The 26,213-nt window shown below is 43.5% G+C and overlaps 1 protein-coding gene across 1 annotated transcript in view; it reads left to right on the top strand.

Moving 5' to 3' along the window:
- Positions 1-26,213, top strand: part of MCOLN2 (mucolipin TRP cation channel 2) — a 62,333-nt gene that overhangs the window by 19,046 nt on the left and 17,074 nt on the right. The window contains exons 3-11 of the mRNA XM_007457229.1: positions 4,031-4,204; positions 6,162-6,315; positions 13,521-13,605; positions 13,710-13,806; positions 15,517-15,616; positions 20,530-20,642; positions 21,843-21,992; positions 23,156-23,257; positions 23,361-23,483. Of these exons, the coding sequence (XP_007457291.1) occupies positions 4,031-4,204; positions 6,162-6,315; positions 13,521-13,605; positions 13,710-13,806; positions 15,517-15,616; positions 20,530-20,642; positions 21,843-21,992; positions 23,156-23,257; positions 23,361-23,483 (1,098 nt within the window). The remainder of the gene's footprint in view (positions 1-4,030; positions 4,205-6,161; positions 6,316-13,520; positions 13,606-13,709; positions 13,807-15,516; positions 15,617-20,529; positions 20,643-21,842; positions 21,993-23,155; positions 23,258-23,360; positions 23,484-26,213) is intronic.

Raw genomic sequence — 26,213 nt, 5'->3', positions numbered from 1 at the left:
CGTGGGATCCTCCCGGACCGGGGCACGAACCCGTGTCCCCTGCATCGGCAGGCGGACTCTCAACCACTGCGCCACCAGGGAAGCCCCTGTCAGCCCCTTTTAAAAAATGAAATTATTTTACCAATCCTCCATCATCTCTTCACTCTTGCTCTGTAGGGGGTGTTTCATTCTGCCATCGCAGGAAAGGGACCTTGATCTCCCCCTCCAGGGTTTTTCTCCTCTACTGAGAGATGCTTGGAAAATCCTACCCCTGACCTGATTTGTGGCCATACATGGGGATCTTTCCTTGTTCTGTGAACAACAGGATGGAGAACATTTCCTGTTCTTGATGCCAGATGGAGGTGGTTCCAAGCAGAGATTATACCTCCATGTTCTCTCATTCCCAAAATTGAGGTAATGAGCTTTGAGTCTAAATAAGGTGGTAGCTTAAAATAGCAGCAAATTGAATGCTGCTATCTTGGTCAAGTTATTCACTCCCCATTCACTTTTTGGGTTTCTTTAGCTTAGCTAGGAGCGTGGGAATAGTGGCTCTAATATTCCCCACTTCTAGAGTTAAGTTGGCAGCATTTCAGTTTGAGAGGTTGTAGGCCATGTGGTCAAGAGAACAGGTGAGTCAAACAAACCTGGTTTGGATACCCGCTCTCACACTTTTCTTTTCTGTTTCAACCTGGATAAAGTATCTGACTCCAGGTTGCAGGTGTATGAAATGGGATGGACAGATTCAGTATTTGACTCTGACATTGTGATGGCCACTATTCCAGTTCCTGAGCGCATAGTAGTGGAAAAAAGAAAAAAAAAATCCCTGTCCTTTTGGAGTCTAGTGTAATATCTCCCTCAGAGGGTATTGGGAAATTAAGTGAGAAATAAAAGTTATAAATTTTAGGCACAGTGCCTGGCACTCAGGACATAAGAGCTGTTATTCAGCACTTTGCAGTGTCAACCTTGCCAACTTTGTATCCCCGCTTGGCACAGAATAAGCACTCAGTAAACTTGGACTGAAGAACTTGATTCATGTGTGTGTACCAGTTTTTTTTTCATTTGTATGTCAGTATTTAATAAAACCCCTGAACAATCATGTGTGTATTGTTTCCCTGGTTTATTTTTTTGGCTTTTGAAAAGCAACATGACCTTTCCTTTTCTGGCAGTTCCTACAGGCACCATTGATAGACATCACATGCTTGAAAGAATCTTTAGCCTTTGGTTGCTTAGCTTTCAGCACAGTTTGGATGTTGTGGGACTTCTTATCTGATATTTTCCTTAGAATAGCTGGGTGAAGCAATGGCTCAGTCCTTTGACTTGGTATTTGAGGAATGTGATCTGGTGAGGCTCAGATGCCAAAGAGTCATCTATGTACATTCTCAAACAATAGTTGCAGGTCTGGAAAGCTGGCACCTAAATTCTTCAACAGGAGTCCTAAAGTCAGATTTTTCAGCAGATGGAACTCCTGTAACATAATAAAAATGACTTTGGATTTAGGCCTGGCTTTCATTCTAGTTAGGTGTCTTGGGCAGTGTAATGAGACTAAATCTCAGTTTCCATATATGTAAAGTGGGGTTAACAGTATTAACATTTTCATAAGGTTGTTGTGTTAGTAAGGGAGATAGTGCGTGTAAAGCAGTTAGTACAGTGCCTGGAGTGCGATAATTGCTGAAAAGTGGTAACTATTTTTAATTATTTAGCCTTTTTAAAAAGTCGGGCAAAATTTAAAAGATAAAAAATACAGGGACTTCCCTGGTGATGCAGTGGTTAGGAATCCGCCTGCCAATGCAGGGGACAAGCGTTTGATCCCTGGTCTGGGAAGATCCCACATGCTGCAGAGCAACTAAGCCCATGTGCCACAGCTACTGAGCCTGCTCTCTAGAGCCGGTGCTCCTCAAGAAGAGAAGCCTTTGCAATGAGAAGGCTGCACACCACAACGAAGAGAATCCCCCGCTCGCCGCAACTAGAGAAAGCCCGCATGCAGCAACGAAGACCCAACCCAGCCAAAAATAAAAATAAATTAAATAAATTAAAAAAAATACAAATCACTAAAAAAATTATGTAAGTTTGCATGTGCAAATTAACATTTGTTTCATCTGAAAGGTCTGGTAGTTGAACCATGGAGGGACAGCAGGTAACACAAATGTCAAGGTCATCTTGTTGAACTTGCTGGTTTCACACATGATAGCAGAGTCCCAAATTGTTTTGGTGACTTAGCATGGTGAAGGTTTGGGTTAAGTTTTCTGGACTCTCATTGTCTTATAAAGCAGATGAGCAGATAAAGTGGGTAGATGGGGAAGGGTATGTGGGACAGGGTTTATAAAGGTTTGACTTCTGCCATGGCATGTGTGTGTCTGTACGTGTGTTGATGTGAGAAGGAGAGAGAACGAGAGCAGCAGAGCACATGTGAGGGTGTACGTGTGAGAGAGGGTGTGTGAGAGTGAGTGCGAAAGAGTATGTGACAGAGTGTGAGTTTGAGTGTGAGTGGAGAGAGAGGCTGTTTGTGTATGGAATTTCCTGGGTTTGGGGGGTAAACATTTAGTGCCTGCTAATTTTCCCTACTTGTTGGATTCCAAGAAGAAAACTTAAGGGCAGAAAGAATACATTCATTCCTGGTGAAGAGAGCCCTTGGCATCTAACCCTGTACTGTGATACAGTATAAGGAGGAATAAGTAGGAGTTTTATCACAAGAAGGTGGGTGCGTGGTGACAATGTTTGGGTCGACATCATGGAGGTGGAGTGACCCCTGTTATCCTTTGTGGTGCTTTGATGCTGTAGATCTTGGAGACAGGAACTCTTAGGTATAAATCTCATACGAGTTCTTGCAGAGCTAGAGGAATTGAATTTCTTTGACGACAATTACCTCTTAGCTGGAGGAAGTACTATACAGGCCACTTTTCGAAAACGTTCTTCAAAAGCCACGTGCAAGGGCTTCCCTGGTGGCGCGGTGGTTGAGAGTCCGCCTGCCGATGCAGGGGACGCGGGTTCGTGCCCCAGTCCGGGAAGATCCCACGTGCTGCGGAGCGGCTGGGCCCGTGAGCCATGGCCGCTGAGCCTGCGCATCCGGAGGCTATGCTCCGCCACAGGAGAGGCCACAACAGTTAGAGGCCCACGTACCGCAAAAAAAAAAAAAAAAAAAAAAAAAAAAAAAGCCACGTGCAAAACATTGTTATGATTTTTTAAAATACTTACAGTTTCTAAATGTGAAATCATTTCGATTTAACTGTCCAGTAGTAGTCAAGCACGTGAATTAGTGGTTTACTAAGCACACTTGACCCTTGAACATAGCGGGTTGGAACCACACAGGTTCACTTATACGAGGATGTATTTCAGTAGTAAATACTACAATGCTACATGATCCACGATCCATGGTTGGTTGAATCCTTGAATTCGCAGGTCGGACTATAAATTATACCTGGATTAACCCCCACGTTGTTCAAGGCTCAAATGTCCATCAGTTTTGAAAACAATAAATTTGAAATGCAAGTATAAGAAAAATAGATTCAAATTAGATAACCAACCAGGACCTACTGTATAGCACAGGGAACTGTACTCAATATCTTGTAATAACCCATAATGGAAGAGAATGTAAAAAAGAATATATATATATATATAATTGAATCACTTTGCCATACATCTGAAGCTATCGCAACATTGTAAATCAACTATATTTCAATAAAAATTTTTTTGAAAAGAAAAACATAACAAAACTATAAAAAAAGAAAAAGGAAAATGGATTCAGACGTAACTGATTTGGATTCCTCCTCCCTCTTCTCCTTCTCCGTCATCAAAGGCCATTAAGGTTGTTAGTCACTGGGAGTGCTCATTTCTTCTAATTTTATGCTATTTTGAATTGCTGATTTAGCTTGATGAGGTTATTTCTGGCGAGAAAGAATTCCTGTATTTTGACATTGATATGATTAGTAAAAACCAAAGCAGTGAGATTTTTCTGGCTGACGTTTATAGGTGAGGATTCATGATAATAAGAAGGCATTTGCCTCCCCTGGTAAATGGTAAAATTCATATACTTCTATTTGATTTTCTTTCCTAGCTCGTTCGTTTTGGTTTAAGTAACCAGCTGGTGGTTGCTTTCAAAGAAGAAAACACTGTTGCTTTTAAGCACTTGTTTTTGAAAGGATATTCCGGCGTAGATGAAGATGAATACAGTTGCAGTGTATATACTCAAGAGGACACCTATGAGAGCATCTTTTTTGCTATTAGTCAGGCAAGTATTTTGTTGTGACTTACCTATACTTTGAGAATATGTTGATCCTTGACCTTGTTGTCTTAGCAAAGAAAAATATTATACATATATTAACATATTCTGATTTAAGTTTTGCATAGTCTGCCAAAAAAGTTTATTACTTTTTCCGTAGCTACATTTCCACACAATAGATTTTGCCTATTTTAAGTTTTTCTTTAAGATTTATGTTTGTATTTATCCCTTCCTACCCACTACTATTGGGAGGTTACCGCAGATCAAATAGCCAAATAGCTAAAAGTAGGCTTATAATCTCAGAAGGTTTGATGAATGAGAGACCAAATCTAAGATTCTAGCATCTCAATTTTGATTTCTTAGCATTAATAAGCCTAGCTGAACTTTAAGAATATGGAGTAGGATATGATAATATTTGTGTCTAGGTAGTATTGAGAAACCAGATTGGTAGGCCTGAAGAAAATATTTAAAGGAGAGAAATTCTTATTCTTTCTTATTCATTCATTCATTCATTTACTCATTCAGTAAATATTTGGGTACTGAGTATGTACTGGGTACTGTTCTAGACATTGGGGATATAGCATGAATAAAACAGACAAAACTCCTGTCTTTATAGAGCTTAATTCTAGAGCGGAGAGCCAGACAAATGAAAAGAAGTGAAAAATATAGTACAGAATGCTGACTCCTGGAAAACACCACCAAAACAAACAAACAGAAAAACGCATGTTGAGAAGCAAGACTGAGCTCACTGCTAAGAGTGGTAGCAGAGATGGTCCCTTGACCATTCTCCATAGGTTGTAGAGTGCAAAGTCTGGCTATAGATTTTGAAGTCTGGTTTAAGGCACGTCTTTCAGTGTGAGGGGAGCTGGATAAGAACTGAGTAAAGATCATCCTATAATAGTTTAGGATTGGTGGGCCTAACAAGATGAGGGTTTTGGTGGGGGATGTCCAGAGAGTCTTGGGAGTTATTAGACTACATCTTCAAAATGATCATCTGTGGGCTTCCCTGGTGGCGCAGTGGTTGAGAGTCCGCCTGCCGATGCAGGGGACGCGGGTTCGTGCCCCGGTCCAGGAAGACCCCACATGCCGCGGAGCGGCTGGGCCCGTGAGCCATGGCCACTGAGCCTGCGCGTCCGGAGCCTGTGCTCCGCAACGGGAGAGGCCACGACAGTGAGAGGCCCACGTACTGCAAAAAAAAAAAAATGATCATCTGTTTTGGGATGTTCCTGGAAGTAAACAGTACAGTTATTTGCAATTTTTATGTTCCTGGGCAAAAGTTTCCTGGAATAATAAATTCATATTAATGAAGATAGGGGCCAGTAAAGCTCTGGTAGTACAGATAGGCAGATGGTAGAGCTGTGTTAATGTAAGCGGTGGGTGTGGATGGCTTGGGTCCTCAGAGGTATGTTGAAAATGATAACTGGAATAAAGCAGGGGAGGAGACTGGACTGCCTGGTGGTGCCTGTGCACTGGAGATGGATGTTTGCAGTTTTCTTTGGGTGGTAAGGAAAGGCCTCATGGAGGCGGTAATATTTGAGTCAAGGTCTGAAGATGTGAACCTTGCAGATAGATACCTGGGCTTCTAGGCAGAGGGAACAGCAAAGGCCCCAGGCAGGAGTGTGCCTAGAGAGCTCCAGAACTGCCTGGAGGTCATTGTGGCTTTGGAGGTGGGGTGGGGGGTGGAGCCAGTGGCCAGTAGTGGGCTGGGAGTTCGGAGAGATAGGCAGGACCTTGACTTTGGCTCTGAGTAGGTGGGAGCCTCTGGCTGCACTTTAGTTTCGAGTTCTGTGATGCCGTGTGTTTCTGCTCAACCCCCAAAAATTTCCTTGTGGTGTTTTACATTGGGGAGTTCTATTGAGGGATATGAGACAACAATAAAAAATAACTAAAAGTATATTCCATGTGCTGTAACTTCTGATGAAACTTGTTAAGCTCATAAATGTCTTTATTTAACTATTTTTAATAGTTTCATCGGCTAAGGAATTTATCTCTGGGGACCCTTGGTTATGGAGAAAATGAAGACAACAGAATTGGATTAAAAGTCTGTAAGCAGCATTACAAGAAAGGGACCATGTTTCCTTCTAATGAGACGCTAAATATCGACAGCGACATTGAAATAGGTAATACCGTGATAATTTCATTATATTTCTTTATCATCTTCTGTGGTAAGAGCAAAAAACACCCTCGTGCGCTGGCAGCCCAAATGAAACAACTTTGCTTTTTTGACGGCTGACCTATCTGAGCTTTTAACGTTTGCCTGCAAAGGGCTTTGGCTCAGGAAACTATGGGTCTGCTGTGACAGGACCAGGAACATTTGTGCATCTCTTTGGTGCAACTCAAGATTTTTGGTTTTGGGGGTAAATGCACAGGTGTTTCCTGTTTGTTTAATTTTTTTCCCTCTGTGAGGGGGTGATTAGGCTTTTTGAAAAAAAATGAGACTGTATTTGTTAAATGCAATAATGTGAGTTAAAATGCTTGGTACTCTTGCTTTTATCATTTGTTTAAATATATTAATGCTCTTCAGAGGTGAATTGTGATTAATAATTCATTTTCTCTGTTTGGAGATTGGCAAAAAGTTAACATCTAATCAAGTAGAATTGTTTTGTGACATTCTGTTAAGAATTTAAAAGCATACCATATATAAATGCAAAGTATTTGACTTGAGGCTCTGGAGGTTTTGTCTTTCATTCAACAAACCTTTGGTGTACAGTTATCACGCCTAAAGCACTCCCTGTTTTATGAACTGGGGTTGCAGAGATTAACCAGTCATGGCTCCTCAAGTAGCTAACAGGTCAGAAATCAGGGTCCTAGTAGCAGTGTAAATTTGGAGTGGTTTTATTAAAAAGAGAGCTCCAGAGTTCATTTGACCATATTTCCTATAACCCGATTTTAAGGTGCCTTGGTAATACAATAGAAGAACATCCCTGTAAAACAAAGGTTCTAATTCATTTTCCACAGGCTACCTGTTAGAATCATTTCATGAGTAAATATGTCCTACCCTCTTGACTCTAAAAGAAACAGCCCATAAGCCAGCACTGTCAGGGTCCCCAGGTTGCTTCCCGAGACCCATCAGTAGCTTGGTTCTGTGGCCAGCAGCCTTGAAATGTCCCTTATCTTATTGCCCTGCAGGCTCTGCTATCCTGAGATCTGTGTGGTAGTCAGTCTGCAGGGGCTGACCCAGTTTCACCCTGCATCTTTCTCCTGTGCTGTCAGCTGTGCTCCCCGCTGTGGGCAGTTCCTGTAACTGGGAGTACTGAGAGGTGGAGCTGAAAGCTTGTGCACTGACCCTCTGCTCCAAATGAGCCATGACCACTTGTCCTCTTAAAAATGTGAGCCTTAATTGGATGAATCATACGACTATTTTCCAGTGATTCATATGTTGTTTCCCTCAACTGATTTTTCTTGGAAAATTGATTAAAGAAATGTGGCCAAAGTCAGTATCAGTGGCTAGGCGAGACAGAGCAGAAAGCAGGATTTATTCCCTGACCATTGGACAGTGGTGTCCTCGGTCATTTCCCTTCCATCATATGGAATATTTTTAACCAAATGGAGAGAAGTTGACTATTAATTTGACTTTATTTTAAGAGAGACTGTTGAAGCAAGCTAATTATATTTTTTGACTTATTAAATTAAATATAACTTATCAAAGAGAACTTTTTGATGTATCTATTCAAAAGGTGTAAAAAATAATCTTAAAAATGCTTGATACTGGATTTTAGACTTTCTTGTCTTGGACACATTGGAGGAAGCCTGCAGACGGTATAAATAGGGATTGAGTTTGACTTCATTGGTGTGGCATTATAGTTTAAATAGGTGAATTAGCAGAAGCTATTCTAGATTACCTATTTATGAATTTTGCAGTATCTTTATGATTAAGAGAAGCATCCTTCAGTGTGCTCAGTGCAGAGATCTGCCTGTGTGCTGCTTTCCTGGTGGGTTTATGTTTAGCTGCACGACTGATTGTACAGTTCAAGCTAATTCATGCTGAGGGCATATCCCTCTGTCCCTGCCTCTAGACCTATAGCTTTACAGTTCAGCTTCACTGGGGGTACTGTAATGAATCCTGTTAAAAAAATTTTTTTTTACCACATTTAGATGGATATCATTCCAATACAGTGTTTCACTTTCTATAATGCAGATTTTGAATTTCTTATCCTCTCCTTTCCACATATTCTTAGCATGAAACATTATGACCATTTCATCATTTTACCGGTCATTTTAAGAACATATTGAATCCACCCTCCCTTTGTCTCTGAGAGGGTTGTTATTTCATTTGCTGGAGTGTTCTGCCTTGTAAATGAGATTCATTTGAGTGATGAGGCTGCTACTCCAATGATCAGTTTGTTCTGTTTGAGGTTTGATGTTTTACTCAGGGCTTTTGCCATTCTTTAAAAAAAAATCTCAGTTCTTAGGTTTTGCTGCCACCAGGTGCTTGGTGGCCTCATTAGCAATGACTGTAGCATGAGGTATGGCAGACTCCAGAGAGTTCTGAATGTGCATGTAGCTAAAGTGTAGTTCTTCTATTACAATTACAGAATCTGAATAATCAAATAGACTTTTATAAGGCAAATTTTACAGATAGTGTAACATTAGCTAACATGTGCTGTCATATTTCTCTGAATCCGTCATCAATTTTTAGAAAACTCACCTCTTTTATAAACATTTGAAAGTGAAAAAAATGTCTTTTTTCATTAAAAAAAATTTTTTTATTGGCGTATAGTTGCTTTACCATATTGTGTTAGTTTATACTGTACAGCGAAGTGAATTAATGTCTTAGAATGAATGAAATACAGGAGAAAAAGACCTAGGACAGTATCTGGCACACAGATTTTTAACATATTCCTCCTTCTTTCAGAATACAGTCATTTACCCAGATAAGTTTAATTTAAATATTATTTTTTCCTTTTCCTTTACTTTAGAATAAGAATGTTGAAGGTAGAAGGGCCCTAAATAGACTCAGTTTGGCCTTCACTTTACAGTTGAGGAAACTGATGTTCAGTCAAGCTTGGTGACTAGGCCAAGGTAATGCAGTGATTTAGTGACCATGGGTCTTTGCTACTCTAAACCCGGTAACATGGGCATCACGCAGGAGCCTGTGAAACATGCAGAATCTCCAGGCCCCCCCTAGACCTGCAGAATCCAAATTTGCATCTTAACGAGATCCCTGAATGACATATACGCACATTAAGCTTGGGAAGCGCCGGCTCAGTACTCTGCAGCTGCGGTCTTTGACTTTGTACAGACCTCTCTTTTACCAGCTTCACACATTTTATACTGTCCATCACCATCAGCCTTCAGTGCCCCCTGTACCAGCTTGGACACCTCTGTCCATCAGTATCACTCCCTTACAGAAGTGGTTTGGGCGCTTGCCTCTCACCTGGATTTCTCACCTGGATCCTGCCAGCCGTCACCAGCGTCCTTTGTGGCCGAGCCCCGGTGCCCCAGCTGCTGATACCTCCTGGAGAAACGGGCCAGAGCAGAACACGCTCACACTGCCACACATCTGCAAACCTCCACCCACAGCACCTCCAGCAGGCTTCCCGTCAGCCCGGTGCTGCAGAGGCGTGGCCGCGGCCAAAGGCCTCCCACAGCACCAGGGCCCACCCCTTTCACCTCTGCGAAGTCGCCTCCCTCTCTCTGCACCCAAATTCCCATCTCTGAGCTCAGTTCCTCCCTGAGTTCCAGACTCCTCCTCCATTCAGCCGGCTGCTTGACAGGCCACTTGACAACCCCGCTGTGACTCTAATAGGGATTTCAAACCTGCTGTGTCCAAAACAGAACATCTCAAGCCTCCTCCAGCCCCCACCCCTGGCTCAACCTGTTTCTTTCTACTCTTGCCCATCTCAGAAAACGAAACCAACATTTTCACATCATGCCATCATATTCCCAGTTGCTCAAGCCCCAAACTTGAATGTGTTGGTTTCTCCATTTCCATCGCCACCTCTGTAGTCCAAGCCGCTGCCACTCTTGCTTGGGCTGGTCTCCACCCCCTGCCCTGCCCCTCAGCAACCAGAATGATATTTTTTTAAAAATTGGCTAAATTGGGGCATCTCATTCCCTGGCCTAAAAACCACGAGTGGCTTCCCATCTTTTTAGAATAAAACCCACAAGTCCCTGTAGGACCGACCACCCGCCTGCCTCTCCAAGCCCCCGCTTCCCTGGTCCTGCCTCCTTGCTGTTTGTTGAACAAGTCAGGCTCTTTCTTGCCTGGGACTTAGTGCTCACTTTTGTCCTGCCCGGAGCGCTCCCCCTGGATCTGTGCTCAGCTGGGTCTCCTTCCTCCCTCAGGTGTCGGTTTAAACAGCCCCAGTGCCTCAGAGCCCTTCCCAACAGTTCTCCTCAGGTAGGGCCTCCCCACCCACTTCACCTCCATCACTTCACTGTGTCTTGGCAGTACTGTGCACACCGTGAAATTGTCTTGTGTATATTTTTTCACTCTTGGTTTATCTCCCCCACTACAGTGTGAGCTCCATACAGACCTCGTCTGTGTCGTTCATTGCTCTACCTTCAGTGCCTGGCACAATGCCTGGTCCCTGAAAGCTTTCAGTAAATATTTACTGAATAAGTGAATGAGTCAGGTAGGGAGCCTGGGCCTTTTGAGTTTCCGAAATAGGTACTCAGAGGTCAGCCCCATCAGCGTACTGGTGAAGAGCTCAGGCTCTGGAACTGAGCACATGTGGATTTAAATTCTGGTTGGCCACCGGCTAGCTGTGTGACCTTGAGGAAGTTTCTTGGCCTCTCTGTGCCTTGGTTTGTCCATCTGTAAAATGGCAACAATAGTGTATCTCTCACAAGGTTGCTTCGGGGGTTAAACAGGATGATGCGTTAAATGAGAGAACCTATAAATCCCCGAGCACAGTGCCTGGCAGAGAGTAAGTCCCTGTATGTTTTTGCTATCTTTATCATCCTATCTTTAGTTTCCTATAAAAAAAAGCTTCTTTTGATCAACTGCCCTCACTGTATCAATCAAGGCCCAGTCAGGAAAACCAACATTGAATTGTTTCTTGATACTAATGGTCCATTTGCCAAACACAGGGAGGCACACCCACTCTGACACCTGCCTTTCTTAAATATTGTGGCTGTTGAGCTGTCCGCTCAGCTCCATGTCCTTGTTTTTGGCCCAGGATGCCTGATTGTCATAAAATGTAAGTGTGTCTTCCATATTTTGAGTGTCCTATATACTAGGCAATGGGTGTTCAACAGCCACAGCAGTTGTGCCCTTGCCCTCAAGGACCTTATCTGCTAGTTGAGGAGATAGATAAGCAAATAAAGAGTCAAATTGTGAGAGAAGATTCTCAGAGAACAAGCCATAGGGCCTACCCGGGTTCTCAAGCACCTACTGAGTGTCGGGCACTGCAGGAGGCCCTGACTTTTCCATTCTTGAGGCAGCACAAATGGGGCAGCAGCAGCCCAGGTGAGAGTCAGCCAGGCTGGTTCACACCAGTTCTGGCATCAGGGCTGAGTGACCTTGAAGGGCGTTGACCATGAAAGGTGTTCATTGTCTCCAGACCTCCTCGGTTTCCTGCCAAGGTGTTAGGCTACACAGTAATGAGACTAATTTTTATGTGTGGCTCTTGGAATCATTCTTTTATAGTTTACAGCTCATAATTTATTTTTATTTGAATACAGTCTAAGTTCCTTTCTTTCTCTTAATTTTTTTTTTTTTTGGAAAAGTATCGGACTAAACAGAAAAGTTGCCAAATAGCACAAAGATGTCCTTGTATACCTTTCATCTAACTTTCCCAAATGCTAACATTTTACCACATTTGCTTTATCATTCTTCCTACATAAAAAAATTTCTCCGGAAATCTATGAGACTAAGGTGCAGACACAAGGCCCCTACCTCTAAATACTTGTGTGCATCTTCCCAAACAAGGACATGCTCCTCATAACCACCGAACAGTGCTCAAAAGCATGAGTTAACGTGGATGTGATACTATAGTCTACAGACCCTATTCATATTTCATCAATTGCCCTAACATTATCTACAGCAAAAGCCATGCCTAACCTCCCTGGTCCAAGATCACATATTGCATTTAGTTGTCATGTATTTTTAGTCTCCTATAATCTGGAGAAAAATTGAGTTCTTGGCTTTTTTTTTTTTTTTTTTTTTAACGACCTTGACTTTTTTAAAGAGTAGAATGTCCTTCCCTTGAGTTTTCCTGTTTTTTTTTTTTTTTTGCTGTACACGGGCCTCTCACTGTTGTGGCCCCTCCCATTGCGGAGCACAGGCTCCGGACATGCAGGCTCAGCGGCCATGGCCCACACGAACCCGTGTCCCCTGCATCGGCAGGCGGACTCCCAACCACCGCGCCACCAGGGAAGCCCTGTTTTTTGTTGTTGTTGTTCTTTTAAATTAATTAATTTATTTTTGGCTGTGCTGGGTCTTCGTTGCTGCACGTGGGCTTTCTCTAGTTGCGGCGAGCGGGGGCTACTCTTCGTTGCGGTGCGTGGGCTTCTCATTGCGGTGGCTTCTCGTTGCAGAGCACAGGTTCTAGGCGCGCAGGCTTCAGTAGTTGTGGCACGTGGGCTCAGTAGTTGTGGCTCACAGGCTCTAGAGTGCAGGTGCAGTAGTTGTGGCTCACGGGCTTAGTTGCTCCGCGGCATGTGGGATCTTCCTGGGCGAGAGCTCGAACCTGTGTCCCCTGCATTGGCAGGTGGATTCTTAACCACTGTGCCACCAGGGAAGTCCCCCCCTGTTTTTATTTTTAAATACATTTATTTATTTATTTTTATTTTTGGCTGCATTGGGTCTTCATTGCTGTGCTCGGGCTTTCTCTAGTTGCGGCGAGCAGGGGGCTACTCTTCGTTGTGGTGTGCGGGCTTCTCATTGCCGTGGCTTCTCTTTGCTGCGGAGCACAGGCTCTAGGCATGAAGGCTTCAGTAGTTGTGGCGCACGGGCTTAGTTGCTCCATGGCATGTGGGATCTTCCCAGACCAGGGGTCGAGCCCATGTCGCCTACATTGGCAGGCGGATTCTTAACCACTGTGCCACCAGGGAAGCCCCTAGTTTTCCTGTTTCTTTGTGCCTAGATTGAGGTTACACATTTGGGGCAGAAATACCACACAAATGGTACGTTATTTCAGGAGGCGCATGATGTCTCTTTATCTCAATCCTGGTGATGTTAACTTTGATCACGTGGCTAGGGTGGGATCTGCCAGGTTCCCCACTGTAAAGTTACTGGTCTCCCTGTTGTGATTAATAAGTATTCTGTGGAGAGATGCTTTGGAACTTGTTGAGTCTTCTGCTCTCATCACACTTCGGCCCACTGGTTTTAGCATCTGATTCTTGCCTGGCAGTCACTGTGGTTTTTTCATGGCCCTAGACTGCATTCACCTAGACCTCCAGACCCTCTCCAAGAACCCTCAGGACTGGAAGAACTCATCATTCTTCAGACTGGCATTTTATCGGTAAATATGCCTTAAAGTCTCATTGCCCAGGAGACGCAGATGGGGAAAGGAGAGTAGGGTAGGAAGACTGTGGCAATTTATACCTTGTAATATTTTCTACTCAGCCTCTTGCAAGTTGAAATCTCCTTTCATCTCAAAGGCATTGACCTGCAGACGATTCATTCCCGAGAGCTACCAGACTGTTACATCTTTCAGAATACGGCAAGTGTCTATTTTACTAAGCCATTTAATCATTTTTCTCTACTCCTTTTGTAGGTGCAGAGTGCAAAGCACATCCGCCTATAGATGTGTTTGATGCAGTTGTGTTTAAAACAGTTTTAATGCCACTTTACAGCATCATTGGTCCAGAGGCCGTGACTTCTAAAAATGATACAAGCCCATTCCAACTTTTTAAAACTAGATTTTTGGGTTGAAAAGAGTTTTCAAAGTGAACCTTGACTTCCTGCTCTCCGAATACATTTTTAAAAATAGCTTATGACCTGTGTTTTAAGTGCGTATAATGTTTTTCCCACCTTCGAAGGAAGGTCTTTGCAAATGTTGTAGCAAATGTTTTCAAACCTCAAGGCAGAAAGTGCCCCCTTGGTCTGAAGGCTAATCTGCAAAGCATCAATTGCTGCAGCTTTTATTTGGGGAGGGGCAGTCATGTGCCATGGACTTCCTTCCTCCCTCCCTTCCTTCCTTCCTCCCTCCCTCCCTCCCTCCCTCTCTCCCTCCCTTCCTTACTCCCTTCTTCTCTCCCTCCCTTCCTTCTTTCATGTTTCTTGATGGGCAGAACTGAATGCTCAGTTGGACGTTATATGTAGCTGCTGTTTTAGCAATTCAGAAGCATGCTTCATTCAACAATAATTGCTGAATGCTCAATGAATCCCTACGAGGCAGCAGGCAGGTTGCCATGCTCTGGAGGTACCATGGCCCTCAGGAAGCTTACAGCCTAGTGGAAGAGATAGAAAAACAAGTCAACAAAAAAATTAATTATAAATTGTGACAGTTAGTAAGGAAGAATGTCTTCCCCAGAGAGTAGCATGATTAATCTCCCTGGGGTGACCCACACATTACAAAACGCATTATGAAATCCAAGGCAAGGCAAAGCTTGGAGAGCTGAACGTGTATGTGATCTATGATTAAACCCACAGGTGCCTGAACATCTTTGAGCACAAGCCATGTGCACATTACACATTCTCAGTGTAATTTAAGAATATCGTTATGACCAAACCAGAGATTCGAGAATTAAGCTATACAGACCTCATTTCTATACCTATGAGCTAGGACCAAACTTCACTAGCCCTGGCATTCAAGGCCTCATTTTCCCCCAGGAAAGCCCCTAAAATACGCTGCATATTTCACTTATAAACTTTAAATGCTTGAAACATAATGTGGAAGATTGAGGGCATTTGGAAATCTTAAATTCAACCCATAACCCTGGAGCAATCTTTGCCACTTCTGAAAGCACATGTATACAGCACTTCTGAAAACATATATATAGCGTTTGAAGCAAATAGAAAAATAATTTCTAGCCTAGTGAAAATCTAGAGTTTCATACCCAAAGGACTAAATTAAGGCAAATGCTTGTAAATTCCATTCAGTGTAATAAATGAGGTCTTTGTGTTCTCTTGTCAAAAATTGGTGGTGAATTCTCATTTTTGTTCTTTGGACTGGTTGGCTGTTTTGCTTTAGAATTTCTCTGAATCCGAATGTGCTGTTAGTAGAATTTCATGTATTCCCCCTTTGGACCACATTTTTTCATTAATTATAGGAAGTTGTGAAGGAATCGTGTGATGAGGACATTTTCATCAGTCTAACTCTCTTTGGATCAGCACGCTATCTGGATGCCATTGATATTTTAAGCAGAATTGATCTAACCAGTCATACTTTCTGCTGGGCCGTAACCTCTTCATCAATTTGTGTCTCCAGATTATCTTTGACAATAAAGCTCACAGTGGCAAAATCAAAATCTACTTTGACAGTGACGCTAACATTGAGGAATGTAAAGACTTGAACATCTCCGGATCTAGTAAGTATGTTATATGCTTGCCCATTGTGGATTATGGAAGATTTTTATCACTTCATTTTGGGATTTGGGGTATATAAATGGTTTATTTGGATGATGATAAGAAAAAAGGGCTCCAAAAAAACCACATTTTGAGCATTCGCTTCTGTTAAGCATACCCCAAAGCTTTGCATTTTTGTTCAATTCAGCAAATGTTGATTACAGACCTTGTAGGAGAGGTCGTGTGGCCCAGCAGTTAAGAGCAGTTTCTGGAGCCAGACTACCTGGGTTCGAGTTTTGGTTCTGTTTCCTGTGCCTGTGATCTTGGACACATTGCTTAACCTCTCTGTGTCTCAGGGTCCTTCTCCGCAAAATGAAGGTAATAATAGTACTTACCTTCCAGCATGTTGAGTATTAAATGAGTATGTAAAGCAGAGCCCTGAGAACAACAGTTGGCACACAGTATTTGTAGGCGCTCTGGAAAAGAGCGCCTTCGTGAGGAGCACTGGCATGCTTATAAAATCTCTAGCGTGTCCTGACTAGGAGTAAGTGGTGGAGGCACAGAAGATATGAGGATCAAGAAAGCAAAGGTTCGTTTTGATGGGGACAGAGTGAGACATAGAGTCCAGCAATGCTTCTTGGAGAAGGTATGATTTGATCTGAGCCTGTGACAGTGGAGTGGGATCAAGGCCTTCAGAGCCCAGAGAGCAGCCTGGACAAACCTGGGTCATTTACTCAGTCATTACTCAGGAAATACCTCTTGATCCACAGACTAAAGTGGGCTACCCAGACCCCATTCTCACTGCGGGGGTTGGGATGATGTTAATGATGGGTGATCAGTATTCTTGCATTTACAAGTTTTGTTTAACTGAACCTGTCTTTGACCAGATTATAAGAACAAAATAAAATGCAAAATATCTGTGGTTCCTAACTATTTTATATTAGTTTTAAATTAGACTCAGTTTGTGGCCTGTTGCTTTTCGGTTGCATAATATGTCCTGATGATTTTAAAGTGTTGGCTTTTTTTTTTTTTTTTTTTTTTTTTTTGCGGTACGCGGGCCTCTCACTGTTGTGGCCTCTCCCGTTGCGGGGCACAGGCTCCGGACGCGCAGGCTCAGCCGCTCCGCGGCATGTGAAATCTTCCCGGACCGGGGCACGAACCCGTGTTCCCTGCATCGGTAGGCGGACTCTCAACCACTGCGCCACTAGGGAAACCCGCTGAAGTTGTGGCTCTTTAGTCCCATTAGCTGACTCCAGCCTCTCATCAGAGTACACAGTTTTAGTTTCTGTTTAAAAGTGGGTACTCTTCCTCAGCAGACACACTCTCCCCAGCAGAAACGCGCAGGTCAGACACGTGTCTTCCAAGTCCGAGTGTAGGCTGCAGCCATTTTATGTGATTAAAGCTAACCCTTGTCAAATAGGAAATGTGGTCTGGTATAGTCATTTGCCCAAATAAGTTAGTCAGTCAAACACCTTTTCCAGGACAAGGTTTCCTTCCTCTCCACGGGCGTCCTTATAATATTGGGGAGCTGTCCTCGCCTTTGCTCAGAAGAGAGGCGCTCTGGCTCCCTCCTGTGGCCAGTGAGGAGAAACACAATCTCACAGCTAGAAGCACTGACTTTTATATATGATTCTCCCAGGGCTGCGGCATCACTGGGAGAGCACAAATTTAAGATGATGTGACAAGTCTTAAAAAGCTGAAGTTTGGAAACCAGCTTAGGAAATGGATTTTTTTTTCTTGTATAGGAAGCTGTCTGGTGGATTGATTGCCCTGGCTCTGGGGGAGTAGAACAAAGGCAAGGGTGACAGCTGGTGGGATCCCTGTGCTATTTGCAAAACATTCTGAGGTTCATTCACATCCATGTGCTTACCCTGAATCTTCTCTCTCCTTCTCGTCATTACCTGTGTTATCTCAAGCTGAAATATAAGGGAGTGCGCATTTTTACATACAAACCCGAAGTTGCCTTTTCTGACTTCTAATACCCATGCCCAGTGTGCCACTAATCCTCACATTAACTTGATTTTATAAATGTAGCCATTTGGGCATGGGAGCTGGAGGAGGTAGGTACTGATGGACAGGACTCCCACTGATGGGTGATGTAAACGTATGTCCCAGGGAAGTGGGGTTTAGTAAGTGTGGGAAGCCCTGGTTAGGGACACACAGGCGGCAGTGGTGGTGTGTGTGGGACTTCTCAGGCCCCTGCAAGGACTGGGTAGGGTAGGATTTTCTTAACCACATTTCCAGAGGCATCTCTCTGGACTAGTGTTATACAAACCCAGGTTTAGGAACTGTTCCTGTGAGAATAACATAATTTCAGTAGAAGAAGAAAGCAATTTTGATGTTTATAAGATACTTTTTGTAGCCACATCAAACTAATCTCAATAAATCAAACTGAAACAATACAATACTGATTTCTCTGTTAGGAGGGATGGTTTATCTTTCTAGTTCTGGGCCTCAGTTTTCCCATCTGTAAATAAGGCCCAATTCAAGTAATCTTAGAAATTTTGTTCTAGTTATAGGTCAGAAAGGAAGGTACTCGAGGCTGTTCTTGCATTTTTTTAAGATTGTGGTCCCATCTTCCCAAGAGCTGCCCCTCTTTCCTCTGCCTCATTCCATGGCTCCTCCCCCCAAAAATGGTCTTGGGTTTTGGTCAGGTTGTTTTCTTACCTACCCATTAGATGGTATCTCCAGATAACTTAAACTTGTGAAGGACAAAATGGCCAAAGGTGGAGGTAAGTGCTCCGTACGAGGCACTGACAAGTGCCCAACAGGGATTGTTTGACCTGATTTCCTGACAGCGTGTGAAGCTGGTACAGCTGTGCTCCCATTTGGTACCCGAGGCATCTGAAGCTTAGCAAGGCTAAATAACTCGCTCAGTGAGTTACATTTACTTGCTGGCCATGCTCCTAACCCATTTATGGTTAGGATGAGCTGCCCTCAGACACCCGTGCCATGGTCATTCACTCCGCTGTTATTTCTAAATCCGTGGACACACTCCCATCTTTCTCTTAAATGCCTTCTCTGCGGAGGTGTCGCTGTGGAACACCCTGACTTTAGACTCTCCTGAAGGTTGCCTGTCCCCAGCGCTGCTTCCTTCTACCCTGGCCTTTCGCCGTCTGGTTCCTGAGTGCATCTCCTCTCCTAATTCCCAAACATTGCCACCCCCGCCTTCCCATCCTTCTTAGTCTGCATTCCGCTCTGTCATCTCTCTGAGTGGCTGTGTCCACACCCATGGTTTCAGCTGCCATCAAGTTGTCCCCTCTTGTCATGAATGTCCAGACTGAGCTTAGTTGACCCAAGACAGAAAAGGAGTCATTCTTGGTCAGTCCTTCCTTACTCCCTAAGTCCCATTAAAGACCAGGTCGAGTCTCTGTTCTTCATCTTTCGCCACTTTGTGCCTTATCTTTGTGTGCCTTCTCTGCCTCTAACTTCGCTCAGACCTTCAAGAGTTCTGACTTAGATTATTCGGTGGTCTTCCCGTGCTCTGCTGGGGTCTCTGCACTTACCTGTAAGCGTACTGAAGCATTATGGGGACACACATAAGCACAGGCACTGTCATGCTGAATAAAACACACCCAGTCCCTGCCTCCCAGAGCCAATCATGTCTGGGGGGAGATGGACATTGAATGATATAATAACCACTGAGTTTGCTGTTCTTGTGTGCATGGGGCTGCTCCAAGTGCTTTCATGTGTGAACTTATTTAACCCTCACAACAGCCCTATAATATAGGTATTCTTTTCATTCTACCCATTTTTTAGATGAGGAAACTGAGGCAACTTCCCCAAGGCTCCACAGCTTCTGAGTGCAGGGCGGAGATTCAGACCCAGGTCTCAGGCTCCAGAGACCGTGTCCTTTTTCATTTCACACGGTCTCTGTGCTCCTTGCTGTGCTGTCTTTGAAAACACAACTATAAATTCAGTGACCATCAAGCAGAGGGGAGTAAATGGAGATATAGGTGTGTATACTTATGGACAGGGCTACGATAGGGTATTGGGGGGAGGGCTGATGGGGATGGGAATTTAGGGAATTGTCCTGTTCTGTTCTGGGGAGGAAGATACTCAGTCTGAAACCCAAGGCTGAATAATCCCCATGTGTGATGGGGAGGGGTGCTGTTCCAGGCAGAGGGATCAGCATGTGCAAAGTCCCTGAGGCAAGAGAGAGAGAGAGGAGAGAGGGAGGTAGAGAGCTCCAGCGCCTGGTAGGAGCAGGGAAGGAGGAAGAGAGTGGCCTCAGGGTGGGAAAGGTGGGGGCCGGGAGAAAGCAGCAGGCGGCAGCTGATGAGACCACAGGGGATGAGCAGGGGCCGGGCAGGGGAGAGCCGTGGTTGGGATTTGGGACAATACCATGAAGTCTGAGAGAAGCGAAGGGTACAGTTTCATCTTCTTCCAGTACCTTCCCTGTGTTACTGTGTTCCAAGGCACAAATCTGATTACTACTCTCCTTACTTTCATTCTGAGAAGTGATTTTTCCCACATGCAGAAAAAGCGTATTGAACTGGCACTCTTTGCTGGGAAAGTACAGAGTAAGGTTGAGAAGCAGAAATGGGGATTCTGAGTGGTGGGACTTTAAAACGTGTGTTCCCCCATTAATGGAGAACTTGATGTTTGTTTTCATGTGAAAGAACTCAGAGTATGTCAGTAGTTTTGCCTCTTTTGAATGGAGCCCAAATGGACCACCTTCTACTGAATTCCACTCTATAATAAATATTTATGAATACACTTTAGTACATCTCTTAAGAATTTATATGTTTTTAAATGTATAACTCGACATCAGGGAATGATTACCTTGTTTGTGAACCTCTGAATGAGTGCAGTGTGATTTGTTTCTGATGTTGAAGCGTTTATCATTTGATCTTATTTTCCAGCTGCCATCTTGTTTGTAAATTATTCCCAAGTAAGGTGTGTTTGACGTTTGAATTCTGTTTTCATTTCTCAGTTCAGAAAAATACTCAGTATGTCCTGGTGTTTGATGCATTTGTCATTGTGATTTGCTTGGCATCTCTTATTCTGTGCACAAGATCCATTGTTCTTGGTCTAAGGTTACGAAAGGTAAGTGTGTGTTGGAATTTTCTCCCTCCCTTCCTGACCTCCCCCTGCAGTTTGTCCAAACAGTGGGGCCTTGACATTGGGTCATCCTGCCCTTTCTGAGGCCCTTGACTGAATTGGATTCCTTTGAGTGACTGTCCCGCTACGAGGTATTATCAACCTGGGGTGTAGAGAGTGAGTCAAAGCTCCTGGCATGTCAGGTGGAATCAGACAATTATACTGCTTAAACCTGAGCTAATAAGCACAGATACACAGTGGTGAATGATCAAGCTTTTGAATGCTTCTAGAATAAATGAGACCCTTTTAAATTCAGGAGTGATCTTAAGAACAGAGTAATAACATGTGTGGGTTTCATCTTTTGTCTTCAAATCAGAGTTCATTCTAACAGGGAGGCATGGTAAATGAGTTATAATGAAGCATAAAAGACTTTATTCTATTATTTAAACTAGTTTAAAAATTCTTCCCTGAGTTTCATTTTACCTTTTTACCCTTTAGGGCTCTTGTGAATATATACTCTAGCTCACCACAAATCTTATTCTGGGGTGTCGCATGTATGTAAATACAGACTGGGGTCAGTGGACATAGGAAGTCATCAGAACACCATATGTGGAGGGAGGAAGCAGTCTACATTCTGTTCTTCCAGGGCTTGACCTGTGTCAGTTTGTTTTGTAAATATCCACTTCTCTTAGCCACCCTCCCACACCCCACAAGCCGCTTGACATTCTGAATCCAAAGCCAGGGTCTGGGTTCTGCCGATGCGAGGGTGGCACATTGGGAGCACACGCTCGGGGGCCGGACTGCCTGCCCTCAAGTCCTGGCTTGGCTGCCCCATGTCTCAGTTGCCTCCTCTGGAAAGAAGTGTCCATGGTGCCTAGTTTGTAGGGTTGTCATCTGGTTGAATGCGCTGAGAATATGTAAAGTGTTTGGAATGTGCTCTGTGTTAGCTATTTCAACAAGAATCTGTTGGAGTGAGAGCACAGCATTGAGTGTTTGAGTCACTTAGTTAACTGGAATGCTCACCTCTAGCTGGGGTGGATGGTGGAGGCAGGTGTGGGCTGTAATCTCCACCCTCCAAGTGAGGATCCGTCAAGTTGGAAAAGGCAAGGCCGTGTCTTTGGACAGGCGAGAGCACTGTTTTGCGCTTTTCCTCTTCCAGAGGGCAGTGTGGTTTGTAAGAAATGCTTTTTAAAATGTTTGCCGCAGAGATTCTTAAGTTTCTTCCTGGAGAGGTACAAGCGATGTGTGTGTGATGCCGACCAATGGGAGTTCATCAACAGATGGTATATCCTGGTGATTATCAGCGATCTAATGTCAATAATTGGATCCATATTAAAAATGGAAATTAAAGCCAAGGTAAGCGGCAACCCATTGTAAATCTTCTGTTCTTTCTGTTCTTCTGGATGGTCTCAAATACTGTAAGATATGCAGTGCCTCCTCTGACTTGGTTTCTCATGAAGGGAAAATGAGGAAGAGGATGTTCTGTGGAAGGTGATACTCCTATGAATAGCCTCTAGGAAACTTGACAGCATCTTCAGAATAGGAACTGAAGTTTGAGAAGACTGGTTGTTTGGGCGGGCTTTGTTGGTTTAAGTTGCAAAAGCAGCAGCTGGCCCCTGAACCAATCACGTCAAGAGCCGAGGTGCCCATCCATGAGTGATGGGGGCTCTGATGGATGGTGCAAGGGCAGGAATATTTGAGTGCCTCTAGGCGCCTGGCTCTTTGGTTAACTTAGTCGATGTAGTCTCCTGAGTCTTGACTTCTCTCCTCCGTGCTCTGCCGTCAGCTAGCAAATCTTACCAGCCTTCCCTCCTGACCTCGAGGTACCTCCGTCTTGTCCACCCTGACTGCTTCGGCTTCCTTCAGGCCGTCTTCCTCTCTGACCCCGATCGCTGCAGCTGCCTCATTGCCTTCCCCTCCCGCCCTCGCTCTCCCTGACCCTTCAGTGCCGCCCCTCTGGCCCGTCTTGCGGGCTCTCAGCACTGGGCCCTGTTCAGCCTCTCTCCGTTTGCTTGCAAGACTCCCCTAGCCTGTCCTCCAGGCCCAGCACTGCTCTGGGGTCACGCCCTTGGGAAGCCCTCCATGACAAGCCCGGCATTGTGTCTCCTACTGCACACAGCGTATTGTGTTAGAATTACGCTTGTGTGCGCGTCTCCTCAGAGTCCTTGAGAGCAGGAACTGTTGGCAAATCACTCTGGAGCGTTCTTTCAAAAGTAGCTGCAAGGTATTGTTTGATATTTAACAAACACCATTAGTTTATGTGCTTTAGTGCCTAGGTCAGTGGTAAATGCAGTTTCTATTTCAGGATATTATTTGCACAAGAATTCAGTTCAACCAATCTTAATACTAAAAGGAAATGAGGGACACATTTGGAATTGTGCTATTAATTCCTTCTTCAGTGTAAAAACTCTCAGAATCACTGTAGAGAGGCAGGCGGTCCATTCCTGTCAGTTTAAAGTGAGAGTCATAAGCTGAGTGGAGTAGAATATTTTACTCATGCCTGTTTTTTCATTCCCTAGAATCTCACAAATTACGATCTGTGCAGCATTTTGCTTGGAACATCTACGCTCTTTGTCTGGGTTGGCGTCATCAGATACTTGGGTTACTTCCAAGCATATAATGTAAGGATGTGGCTGTTGGGTAGCACCACTGGGGTTGAGGTCCATTTCTTTGGGCTCTAGTAGCTACTTTTTAATTCCCCCCCATTGTGCTGATTTTTTTCAGGTGCTCATTTTAACAATGCAAGCCTCACTGCCAAAAGTTCTTCGCTTCTGCGCGTGTGCCGGTATGATCTATCTGGGTTACACCTTCTGCGGCTGGATTGTCTTAGGACCATATCATGACAAGGTGTGTAGCCTCATTCTTCCTTCTACACGTGAAGCACTTGAGACCCTTAATTGTGGGTTTCCAGCACTGACCTTCATCCCGCTTTTCTCCAGCACATACCCTGGACGTCAGTAAGCATGTATCTTTGCATCGGTTTTCTTTTTCTTTCCCTTTTCCGGATATTGAAGTGGCTTTGAGATATTGAAACAAGAACTGCAGGGAACCAGAAAGCATGTTTCATGGTTGTCTGGGTCTGGCTTAAGGGGTCACATATGAACCCAGCCAGTCACCAAGTAAGAAGTGTTTGGACGTGAGATCACTGTAATAAAAATGAAAATTAAATGAGGAAAAGTATTACAAAATCTTTTTAATTCAAAGTATTGAGGTTTTCATCCAAATTAACTGAGGAGACGGGAGGAGGATAAAGACTGGCCAGAATGGCCATGTTAGGTTTATGATTAAAATGATAACACATCTTGCCTTTGCAGGTGGTTTTGATTTCAGTGTCCTCTTAGTGCCTTATTAAAGGTCAGTATCTGAATTCTAAACTATTGCTGGACTTCAGTCAGTATCATAAGCTCAAGGACATCAAAGTTATGTTCAGATGTTCTTGTTTTAAAATGATAAATTTGATTCAAAGATATAGCAGGAAATGAAATTAGGTAGGCCTTGTTTTCAAACCAAAAAAAGTAAAAGCAGTTTTTCTTCCATGGGCCTCTGGCAGTCTGAACAACAGAAACAACAAAAATAAAAATAATAGCAGCTAACACTTGATGCTATACTAAGCATTTCTCTATTCTCTCTCATTTAATCTCGTCAGTAGCCCAGAGTACTGTTATCTTGGCTTAGGTGCTCTACAAGGAGAGAAGTAAAAATATAATGATGCTGGTATAACAGCTCGGCCTTAAGTTTTGACCTTGATAGTTGCATTAAACAAAACACGGTCAAATCTAGTTTACAAACTCTTCACAAAAATCGAGCAGTCCACAAAACTCAAACGTTCGGTATTGTCCTACTAAAATAAATCTTAGTAACTTGGCATCCACCCAGGCTTGCTCCTCTTTAAGTGTTTCATTTAATACGTCCAAAGAGAATTACCATTTTCCTATCTGAGAAACTGTATAATAAACAAAGTGCCAATCTCTGGGTTAATAATAAATCTTGGGAATCTTATTGCTTTCCAGTTCCATTCCACTGCTTTAAAGGTGACTCATGAGTAAAAATTGTTCTTCGATATTATCTCTCTGATCCGGAGAACTGTCTTAGTGCCCAGGAAATTTTACATTTTTCTTCCTTGCTCGTTTTATATGGTCTGGATGCTTTGCCACATTTTTGACACTAGAGGGCAGTGTTGCGCCACGCGGCATAAATACTGAGCCTCCGAGGCCAGTGAATCAAGTGGTCCTATCTCCGTTGCCCTCCGTCTTCCCTATGCCATCATTATTTTGGAGGGTGCTCAGAAAATGTTGCTTGAATTTCACTAAACTAGCTACCATTCTGAAGTGCTGTGTGCTAGATAGATATGGTGCCCATGTTCTTTACCTCCCTTGCTAGGTTAACCCTTCCAGTAGCCCCGTGGGGAAATATCCTTTGACAGAAAATAGCGATCTTAATATGTTAATTTTCCTGAGGTTGTATAGTTAGTGAACGGCAGAGATAGGACGCACACCCAGGTCTGCCTGACCCTAATACACATGCTTTGAGCAATACCCTGTAGGGCTTTTCTTCTTTTCTTGGTATTATCTAAACAGACCATTACAAGAGAGCATTGAGTCTTACTCAAGATTAGATCAACCGTGAGAGGAAAGCCAAGTAATCAGTTTTATTTCTTTCGGTGTGCATCAGGGTTACCTTGTGAAAAATGATGTTGTTTGCTTTGTGAGTCTGCATTTTCATATGTTCAGTTCTGTTAGAGCCATGTCTATCCTTTTAAATTTTCTAGTAGTCACATTAAAAAAATTTTTTAAAGAAACAAATGAAATTGATTTTAATTATATATTTTATTAAACCCAATATATTTAAAATATTACTTCAGCCTGTATTCAATGTAAAACATTGAGATATTTTACATTCCTTGTTTTAGGTACTTAGTCTTTGAGATGTGGTGTGTATTTTATCCTGACAGCATATCTCACTTTGGACTGGCTGCACATCAGATGCTCCGTAGTCACCTGTAGCTGGTGGCTGCCATATTGGACGTTTCACCTCTTGACTTGTGTCTCTTACTTAATGCCAGCCTTTCACTTCACCCCCCGAGGAGTAGAGAGATAAGAACTGTATATCTGGGGTTGTCTAGCAGGTCTGTTTATGGCTTCTGTCTCCCAGCTCTAGCCAGGCTGATATATTGTGGAAATGCAGAGTTGAGTTAATTCAGTGAATGCACTAGTCAGTAGGATGAGAAAACCTTCAGTCTGAATCTGGACTTATGTGCTTTTCTTCTCTGTGTTACTTCTTCTTTGAGTCTGAAGTTAGAAATCTTTACTGCCCCTGCACGTCTCTCTCCAAATTAACCCAAATTGTCAGAATTTTCAGGTTCTGCCAGTCAGTCAGTATCTGTTGAATCAGAAGACCTTCAGGATTGCCTGGAGCCTTGAAAAACAGCACCATAGTGAGCATTTTCTAGAATTTCTAGAACCACAGCTAGCTTGGGTGTGGAAGCTAACTCTTTCTTTAAAAAAACAAACAAAAAACTCTAAAAAGGAGGTATCGGGAAAACTAGAATTTCACCCTGCTGTTTGTATGGCAGCAGGA

This window comes from Lipotes vexillifer, unplaced genomic scaffold (assembly GCF_000442215.2).
Source record: "Lipotes vexillifer unplaced genomic scaffold, Lipotes_vexillifer_v1.1 scaffold250, whole genome shotgun sequence".
Lineage (NCBI taxonomy): Eukaryota > Metazoa > Chordata > Mammalia > Artiodactyla > Lipotidae > Lipotes > Lipotes vexillifer.
The sequence above is the reverse complement of the archived record's forward strand: the minus strand, read 5'-3'. Positions and strand labels throughout refer to the sequence as shown.